This window comes from Pseudomyrmex gracilis, unplaced genomic scaffold (assembly GCF_002006095.1).
Source record: "Pseudomyrmex gracilis isolate BER0280 unplaced genomic scaffold, ASM200609v1 scaffold_53, whole genome shotgun sequence".
NCBI lineage: Eukaryota > Metazoa > Arthropoda > Insecta > Hymenoptera > Formicidae > Pseudomyrmex > Pseudomyrmex gracilis.
Window position 1 is genome coordinate 113,363 of NW_018020637.1, and position 10,295 is coordinate 123,657.

General features: G+C 38.5%; 1 protein-coding gene and 1 long non-coding RNA gene across 2 annotated transcripts; one reads left to right on the plus strand and one right to left on the minus strand.

Moving 5' to 3' along the window:
- The first annotated feature begins 85 nt into the window (after positions 1-85).
- LOC109853684 (biorientation of chromosomes in cell division protein 1-like 1) lies at positions 86-8,232 on the plus strand. The gene is made up of 3 exons (XM_020426020.1): positions 86-439; positions 928-4,733; positions 4,915-8,232. Exons 1-3 carry the CDS (start codon positions 308-310, stop codon positions 5,018-5,020), a joined length of 4,044 nt encoding a protein of 1,347 aa, XP_020281609.1. The 5' UTR covers positions 86-307; the 3' UTR covers positions 5,021-8,232.
- Positions 5,283-10,278, minus strand: LOC109853690. The gene is made up of 2 exons (XR_002250139.1): positions 10,083-10,278; positions 5,283-9,972 (listed from the first exon to the last, which is right to left on the minus strand). It is a non-coding gene; the product is annotated as an uncharacterized LOC109853690 (long non-coding RNA).
- Between the last annotated feature and the right edge of the window lie 17 nt (positions 10,279-10,295).

Sequence of the window (10,295 nt, forward strand, 5' to 3'; positions counted from 1 at the left end):
GATTATCTTCTTGCAACTTTTATTGCGAAACTACTACATGGAGAAATATATTTCTCCGATACCTCCGGCGCGCACACGTCGTAGATACACGTCGTCTGGGAACGTTTGACGAAACAAAGTTTGTCAGATTTGTTCTTGGTCGCGTATGCGCACTAATCGCGAAAAAAACATGGCAGCGTTGATTGCTGTTGTGCGATGTCTGACGGGATGACTTCGAGTTCCGTCGGAGACGTTCCGAGTGCTCGTTCCTTTTGTTTTGACAACGAGCGACAACGTCCGACTTGAATTTGTGTTCTTGTATCACATCATGGAACTGAGTCTGCCCAACACGGTGCTGGCGGGTGATTCACGTTTGATCGATCATATAGTGGGCGAAGTTAAATCTCAAGGAATTTTTGATCAATTTCGCAAAGAATGCATCGCCGATGTCGATACGAAGGTAAACATAACGTTCGGCAACAATTCTCTCGTCTTGCGAGAATTTCGATTTTTAATTTTACGCTGAATCTGATCGAGCCGCGGAGCCATGAACAGTAATTCATTTAAACACACGAGAGACGAACAGCTGTAAATATAGATACTTTGTTAATATATTTGCATCACAAGCATGTTTGCAATTATAAAATAGACATTTATGTTTTTTGTAACATTTTGCTTGGTAAGTTACAACAACAACGTGTATATTTTTTTGCATTTGATCATTTGTCACACACTCTTTGTGTTCTTCTAACAACTGTTGTTAAAAACATTAACACACCTCTCCTAACAATTGTCAAAAACATTTAGCACCTAGTTTTTTTTTTTTTAAGCAGATATTGTGACACGCATATAATTTTTTAGAAACCTAACTGGCATAAATAATAATACGTAACATGATGTAAAATCTGTATAGAAGCAATAATATATATTTAATGTATGTAATTTTAGCCTGCGTATCAAAACTTGAGAACAAGAGTGGAGGGGTCAGTAAACTCGTTTCTTAGTAAACAAATATGGAAGCCAGACCTAAATAAGAACCAGCTGAGAGAAACGTTGCGCAAGCACATACACGATGAGCCGTATCTGGACGCCGGTGTTGAGCGAATAGTGGATCAAGTGGTGAATCCCAAGGTTTATTCGGTGTTTATGTCGCAAATAGAAGATGTGGTATATAAGTTTCTGGGAATAGAGAGACCAAAGACGAAGGAGAAAAACGGAGCGTGCGGTCTGAAGGATTTGCTTCCGAAAGATTTGGATCCAGTCTCACCGGAGTCTGATAAGAACAGTTTGAAGGATGTATCTCTCGAGTCTGTGGAAAATGACACTCTCGAAGAGAAGCAAGAGGACAAGATGTACGGCGAGCAAAAGCCGCTCGGTGAGGAAGCGTGTCAGGATCAGAAAAACACGTCAGAAAACGGACATCTCTCCTCGGAAGAGAAAACAGACGAAACCGGCAAAACTCTAAAGACTGGCAGCAATTTGAATCTAAATACGTCCGGGAAATCGGATGACAAGATGGACGAGGAAGAGGAGGAGGTCAGTCCAACGTTCGAGCCGATTGACATTATGAATCTGAACGAGTCTAACATTTCCAATGATTCGCATCTGTCGGGAATATCGGAATTAACGAGTCACAGATCGAGAAGCCCGGACTTTTCCAACGATTTGTCGCGGGACAACTTTGATTGCAGTAATCAGGATTCCCAACTGAGCAAAGTCTCCTCGGATTCACGACTGTCGATTGTGACGGACTTCGGTTCCAATCACGGCTTAATCACTCCCGCGCACGACTCGTCGAAGGAGGAGACGAAGGATAAGTATGAAGTCAAAAGCAGCAGCAAAGACAATTTCAAAGCGATCAGAGAAGAGTCCTCGAAAAACAAATCGTCTAAAAGTAGTAGTTTCGATTTTAGTAAAAGTAAAGAGACACAGGATTACAAGGAATCGAGAGATTCCAAAAGCACAAAGAGTACGTCGTCTAAAGAAAGTTCTCGCGACGCATCGGACAGCGGTATAAAAGATAAATACGAGCATAAGAGTTCAAGGGAGAAGAGCAAGGATAACGATTTCGGTAAGTCGTCGAAAAGCACAAAGGAGAAGGTTAGCAGTAAGGAAAAATATTACAAAGAAAAAACTAACGAGAGAAAGAAATCGAGCAGTAGTAGCCACAGCAGCACGAAGTACTACGACAAGCATAGCAAGAGCAAGCCGAAAGACAAGATCGATCAGGCGAAAGAAATTTCTGACAAATCCAAAGATATATCGGAAAGTTGCAAGGATAACGCGAGCAAGATCAAGGAGGAGAAAGAGATCGATAAAAAAGACGGTATCAATAAGGACAAAAAGGATAATGTCAATAAAGAAGTGAAGGACCTGAAGGATCTTTACAAAGAAAAGATCAGAGAGCTGAGGGAGAAGAAGGAATTAACGGAGAAGGAAAAATTAAATAAGGATAAGGAGATTAAACTCACGAAGGAGTCTAAGGACAAGAAAGATTCTTTCAAGGATAAAAAACCAAGCAAGAAAGAGCACAGAAGTTCGTCGTCGTCGTCCTCGTCGAAAACTGTGTCCGCGAGTCATCACGAAAGCAAGAGCAGCAAATCGGAAAAGACGACTGATGGAAAGGACAAGAAGTCCGACTCGAAAGACAGAACGAAACGGGACGAGAAACGATTGTCGAGAGACGGGAAAAGCAAAACTCACTACACCAGCAGAACAGATCTGTCGGAGAAGTCCGACAAATCGGATTCGAAGAAATCTTCCAAGAGTGATAAGGACGACAAGTCTGGAAAGATGGACGTTAAGAAGGATGCGAAGGCGGTAAGCGGCGAGAAAACAACGAACGGTAAGAAGGACACGAAGAATCACGTTCAACGCAGCAAAAGTTCCGATCGCAGCGAGAAATCGGATGGTAAGAGAGACTCGAAAAACGACAACAGTTCGTCGAAAGACAAGAAGCGCAAAGAGGATAAGAAGTCCAAGACGAAGGACGATCATTCGAGTTTGCGAAAAAACTCGAACGATCGGCGTTCTAGTGACAGGGATGGTTCGAACGGTTCCAACAACAAGACCTCATCGGCCAACACTTCGTATTCGAACGTGACAAGTCACAAATCGAACACGTCGGGATTGACAAAAGATAACGTCGTCAGCAATTCCAGCAGTGAAACGTCGGACAGTATCGAGGAGATGCAATTGAACGAGTCGAGATCGTCGTTACATCAGTCAAATTGTAAAATATCTCATTCTCAGACCGGCTCGCAATTGTCGACACAGGACAAGAGTAACTCAAAACCGGAGATTAGCAATGCCGATGAAACGTCCGATAGATTAAAAGCGAAAGAAGAAGAACGAGAAGAAAAAGTAAACCTGGGTGAGACAAAAAAGAGATCGTTGTCTGACAAAGATAGCGAATCAAATCCGGACGATGTAAAGATTAAGAAGCCGAAGTTCGCGAAAAATATACACGAAGCGAAGAAACTGATGAAGCTCAGAAAGCAAATGGAGAAGCAGAAATCAAGAGACAACTCCAAGCTGGTCGAGAAGAAAGGTGCGCAAGAAACGGAGCAAACGAGTCAGTCGAGTGCGGCAAAGGACGGTGACAATCTCAAGGACATGCCGGACGATGAGCGAGTTCAGATCATAGAGATTCCTGACGAAGAGTACGAGGAACCTTACCCCGAGAAGCACGAGCCAAGTTTGAAATTCGACGATAGTTCGATAATGGTGCTAGGAACAGAGTCCTGCACGAACGACTTTTTGAACAAACGTCCCGATCTGAAACCGACATTGTCCAAGATGGAATTGCGCATAAAGGAATCATTGAGCGAGATAGTGACAAATATGCCATCGGAGGACGGGCAGAACTCGACGCTTGACGCGAATATCGTGCAATCTCACAATTCACCTCGGCAATGTTCCGGTTCTTCGACGCGTCTTGAAGATTCGCAAGAAATTAAAGAAGTCGACGATTCCGAGAACAAATTCAAGAACAAGATAGAATCGAAAGATGTTGTCGTTGACAAAGAACATTGTTTGCAAGTGGAAAAAACACGTGTTTCGGAAACATCAACAGATTTCGTGGATCATGACAAAAACACTAAACAATCGACGGAAGGCGATCTTGCGGAAGCGCGAGAAAGTAAAGTGGTGGACGCACGGGTGGACGTTGTTGAGGAGATGCGGAACGACAGCCGATCGGAGATACGAGTCGATGACAGGTTCCAAGATAAGAAGGACGAGGTAGAAGTGCCGTCGTCGAAGATCGGCGCGGCAAAAGTCTCTTCGTCCAACGAAGATAATGAAGACTGTCGTTACTTCAAGACTGACAACGAGCAGTCGGAGAAGTTTTCGAATTTCTTAGAAAGTGTAGAACTGGAAAACTCCTCTCTGGAGGATATAATAGAGAGTCTCGGTGGCAGGGTCGTTACTTCGATACCGCAATCAATGGCAGCACCGCCGCCAATGTTGCACGAACGTTCCTCCAGTCTGTTGTCGAACATACTGGCGAATAACACGAACAACAACAACGACTCGAGCGGACTCAAGCGAACGCTGTCGTCCTCGCTTAACGAGGACGCTGTGCAAGTCGTAAAAAAGAGGAAGTTTATCAAGAAACCGAGACTCTCGAGTACGTGCAATACACAAGGAATTTCGAACGGCGAGAACTTCGTCATGCCTCTGAGTCCGGACAGCGATGTGTCCGCGACGAGCGAGAAAACCGCTTCGTCCACTGTCATCAAAGAAGAAAAAAGGTACGTGTTACTATATAGTTTCACGTATAAAACTTCATTATACATCTTAAATGTTTGTTCTGAGAAGAAAACAAAAAAAACAGATTGTATTATAATCTATTAATAAACACTTGCTTCGATATTTCTTTAAGAAGAGTTGGTGTCTTAGAGTCTAATTCATTTTTGTGCCTTGAAATTGCAGCCGGAATAGAAGCAGTCATCAACGATATTCAAGCGATGACTTGTATAAACCACGTCCGTTATTTTCGAGTTCATCTCGTCGAAGCAGACGAGCCAACCAAGCATAGTTAGCGCCGTATATTGGATTCAGGTGTTGAAAACAACAAAAAAACCAAAAAAAAAAAAAAAACAAAAACAAAAACAAAAAAAAAACATTTGTACATCCTAAGTCTAATTTTAATGCACACAGATCGGGCTCCCCCTTTCTGATCTTAGAGGAAAACCATCGTTTGTTCTCAACCTGTTAGTTCTCTCATTCTCTCTTTGTTCAATCTCTTGTTTTAGTGGCGATAAAAGTGAAGAGTTAGAGATTTTGGTTTGACTGCGTACTTTTTTTTTTTTTTTAGTTTTCTTGTTTTTCGTTTTTCATACAGCAATACAGATTGTATAATAAATATACAGTGTGTGATTTCTTGTATTCATCTTGCTACGTGTGTGTTGTATATGTGTATGTAACTGTGCGCGTGCATACGTCGGTGAAGTTTTATTAAACTGAATAACAAATATACATGTATTCAATATGTGTATAAGCATCATGAGTGTTTTTTTATCATCTGAATTTTTAACGTTTATGTCTGTTTCTTTGAAACAAGAGTGCTTTTTCCAGATGTTATGAAATTATTTATGTAAGAGTGATATTTTACACGTTACACGTACATATAATATATATATAAACAAGAATTTAAAAAAGGATAAAAAAAAGTACTAAAGATTATATAATACTTAAAAGTTACATACTTATTGACGCTTGTAAAGTTTGATATTTATATTATTATAGATCTAACGGGTTCAAAAAATGCTTCTATAACTAATTCAGACGTGAACATTAGTGAGAAATGTTAATATTTTTGACCAAAACTCTTCCATACTTGTCTGACGAAAGAGTTGGATTACAATTGAGATACATTAGAATTTCTAATATCCAAATGTGTGTGTGCATGTGTGTGTATGTGACAAAGCGAAGGCTCTTTAGAAATATATAGGTCGTTCTTTTTTAATAGGATATGTACAGCTTCTCTCCTGTACACATATCTGCGGAGGATTACATCAACTTTGCTAGAAGAAATGAAATTAAGAAAAATACTTTTATTAAAATTTATAAAAGTTTGTGTGTGTGGATACACAAACTCTTAGCACAAGAGATTAATTATCTAATAGATTTAAGTTTTAGACGAACATATTTAGGCGCAATTGTTGTTGTTTAAAACTCGAAATTTAGAAATAGAAAATTTTTTCGGTTCTTTAGATAGGATATTGACTTCAAGAAAATCTTCAATGTGAAGTTACCTTCAATGTATATTTGTTGCGCAATGTGTTGCATACACGTATATCTGCGCTAGCTTTTGATTTTAATATAAAAGTATAATATGCGAAAAAGTTTTTTACGACACAATATTACATAATCAGTGCACCCCATGTGCGCAAAACGAAATATATTTATAAGACTGTGATTTTTTATATGTAATCGTAACTTTTATACCGCGAATAGGTCCAACGATATAATAACTCGCTCACAAGTATTCTTATCCTAACAACTCCATATATATATATATATATATATATATATAAATATATAAAATTAAACAAGATAGAAATTATCGATAAGATAAAAAAATCGTTAAGTAAGCGCCAAGTGACATGATGAAGTATAATCTTCTCTTCTAGAAACACTTAAGTTGCGTAATGTCATTAATTTATAAAATTAATTACTTTAATGATCCGCATAAAAAGTAGTCAAAAAAAAGATTACGACTAAACTACTAGTAGTCCATATCATTTCAATTGCATTAAAGAAGTGTTTCTTTTTTTTTTTTTTTTTTTCTCGTTGTGTTCATGAAAGTAAAGAAGCAGCAAGTAAAATTGCAGCATTACATCACGCGTATTATTAGATCTGCTTCTTCAGCAAGCGCATTCTTGGCTTTGCCAGCGGCTTTGTAATATCAATGCAAATGTACATATATATATATATATAAATATAATTTATGTATGTATGTATACATATGTAAATATATACATATATATACTGATTACAAAGTTATCAACAAAAAATAGAAATGTATATGTGTTGTGTTTGATGTTGTAAAGTTGCCAACAAAGTCAAAAATTCAAACGTTTCTTCTGTTTTTTTGTTTATACATACAAAAAGAAAGAACTCGCGTCGTACTTTATTTTTCATTAGAAAAAAATGTACAGAGAAGATATAAGTTTTCTTTAAGTTCTCTTTATTTATTATACACAGCTGTGTGTGTGATACGTATATATAAATATAACACACTTAAAGTTTATAAATTTTCCATCGTTAGTATAAAAGTTCGCTTTCACAAATAAAACAGTTTTTATATATCGTTAATTAATACTGCAAATGCCTTTCGCGTTTGTCTCTTTTTTTTTTTTCCAACTTTTTCTCAACCTTTTTCCTCGCCTTCTTTCTGTCTCTAGGCTTTTGTGCGTGTGTAATACAATATATATGCACGCGAGATAAAATTTATATCTTTGCACATTGCAGTTCGAAAGCGTTCACAAGAGCAGCTCGTATTATCACATCTTTCTGAGAACGAGATGTTTGTCGTGTCAAAAAAGAGTTGAGGGAGTTTGTTTGAATATCATCGGATCTCGAAGTCACACACAAAAGAAGTTCGAAGACACTTCTCTCGCGCGTCTTTCCCGTTGCGACGCAGAAACAACAGAGATTGATTCAGCTTCTCCGGCCTGCTGAGTCCAATAGACGCGCAAGGTCGTCGTAATTATGCGCAACGACGATTAGAACGACGATTCGTCGATTAGATGATACACAGCGTTTCGTTGCTTGTTTACTTTCTGTGCACACGCCGTGCAAACCAAAGTTGCATTACATTCGTTCGTCGTTGACCTTGCCGCTTCTCGCTTTAATAATTATGTTTCCGTCGGATGCGTTGTGCACGATATTTGCAGCGTCATATACAACGACGTATACGACGGCTATCGATTTTCACGTGTCAAACGATCTAATCGAAATCTAATCTATACACCGCGGAAGAGAAAAGAATAGTTAATAAAATACGTACATTCGCGACGAACATATCGCGTGTAGTTTTTCCTCTCTCTGCAAAAATTTATATACGTACATACGTAGTATAAAGTTGCGCAGCAAATAAATCGACTGCGCCTCTCGATAGCGAGCTTATCGCTCATATGATGTACAATATTCTCGCTTTACAATACACGCGCGCATTTGCATTAACGCTGGTCATTGTCCTTCGTGGTAATGTTTTAAAAATTAAAGAACACAAAAAAAAAAAAATAATAATAGCGCGAATTGATATCGCGCCGAGATATGCGCGCACAGTTTATTATCTGATCGTGCGCGAGCGTGAAAAAAAAGATTCGCAAGACAACATGAAAGATAATCAGATCTCGGCACTTCATTATACAATATATATATATATATAGAACGTAATAGAGAGTAAAATGATTAAGCGCAAAGAGATCTGATATACGTAAGTTGATAAGCAAAAACTAACTATTTAATACCTCACTTCAAACGTGTCACATCATCTGTTCTAAAGAGAATAATTTCAATACTCTTATTACATTTCCGAGAAATTAGCTTCTTTTAAGCTGTATGCAGTTGTTGAGTTCCAATTCTCTTTTTCGTGAAAAACCAGTTTCGAGCTCCACTTCTTCCTTTCCTCTCCCATCCCGTCCTCTCTTTCTCGCTCTCTCTCTCTCTCTTTTTTTCTCTAACTTTACAGAAAGCAAGAGTAAAATTAGTCACATTACGCGTTCACGTCATCCGATAAAATAATTTCCGGGAAATTGTGTATTGCGCTATTACGGTATTTTATTGCGACACAAACGTGAGACACGAACCTCCGTTTGGTTGCAAATCAAATTTTGTTTCTTCATACAGGGAGCAGTGACACGTGCGATATTAATATGTAATAGGCAATAAATCTCTTATCTTTGTACAACACGAGCGCATTTTGAGGATCGACGAAAGTGTTCTTAATGTACAGAACCTGCTTTTTTATACATTCGACCTCTGACACTCACGTGTGTGTGCGCGCCTACATACGTACGCGGCTCCGCGTGAATTCGATTTTTCTTCTCTGAAACACACGAGTTCTGTTTCTTTTATCTCTTGACCTCCCGTGAACAAGAATAAAAAACTTTTGTTCAGTTCTACATGTGTTTTATATTTTCTCTCTCTCTCTCTCTCTCTCTCTCTCTCTCTCTCTCTCTCTCTCTTTCTGTCTCGCACCAAAGAAACTATGCATAAGAAAGGATTATTTTACACGTGGCTACATCTTTGTGAGGAACAATTTGTGTGTATATAAAATTTAACAAAAAAATATCAGACGAGATAGCACGTCTCTGGTTCCCATGATGTAAGAGAGAGAAAAAAATGAAACATGTAAACCTGAACTCAAAGTTTGCTTACATTTATTTTCAAGCGTTCTTTTTTACTTATGTATCCAAAACAGAATTGTCGCGGAGAAGTTTACATATTTATATAAATTATCGCAATTATTTGCGTTGGGAAATCCATTTGAATTTTTGCAAACTGTTTATTGAATAAACAAAACTCCGCTTCCGAATATAAATTAGATCAAAACTTTCAGCGACTTTTGTGCGACTTGTATCGCGCCAATTTTTTACAACGATTTCTCGCTCCGGAGAAAAAAAATATTGTTTTTAATTAGCAGACACACCGCGAAAGAGCCGACCGACGAGATGAAACGAAGTAAACACACGTCAGATCTGCGACGGGAAACGCGATTGCGAGATAGCATCGCGAGAGAAGCGTCATTCTAAAGGATATTATTATTCGATACGAGTTCAAAGATGACTTTTCTCGTCCGGGAAAATCGTTATCATTCTCATTGTTATTGTGTAAGTGTTCATTATGCGCGTATCCATTCAAAGCAACATTCCATGTGTTCAAATACATTCAATAAATTGTACAGTTTGTTGTAGGAATTCCTCTCGCAAAGTTGCATCACACAGTGGTTTGATCCAATCCACACTACGCGGGACATTTCTACAGAGATATTTACATAAATGTGGAAAATTTCAAGAGTTCAACGTTTGCGGCTATTAAATTAATAATTAGACCGAGATTATGTGTTGCATTTGAAAAATTTATATTACCTGTAATACTTTTCCTCAAACTGGCGTTGTAAAAGATGTAGACCGAATTAAGGAACACACAGATAGTCCACACGTCAGATATTAATTGTGTCGAAATAAAATCTCCATCGTCGCACGATTTTATACAAAAGCGACGACGATTCTCGAGATGTCGAAAATCGATTGCAAGCTGGGGCGTAATTTTACGCGAGAAAACATTCCTGCAACAGACTG

Excerpts from the sequence above, each read along its gene's own strand:
- LOC109853684 (XM_020426020.1), top strand. The coding sequence starts at position 308 with ATGGAACTGAGTCTGCCCAACACGGTGCTGGCGGGTGATTCACGTTTG. Across the intron at positions 440-927 it reads TCGCCGATGTCGATACGAAG|CCTGCGTATCAAAACTTGAG; the intron begins GTAAACATAACG and ends ATGTAATTTTAG. Across the intron at positions 4,734-4,914 it reads GTCATCAAAGAAGAAAAAAG|CCGGAATAGAAGCAGTCATC; the intron begins GTACGTGTTACT and ends TTGAAATTGCAG.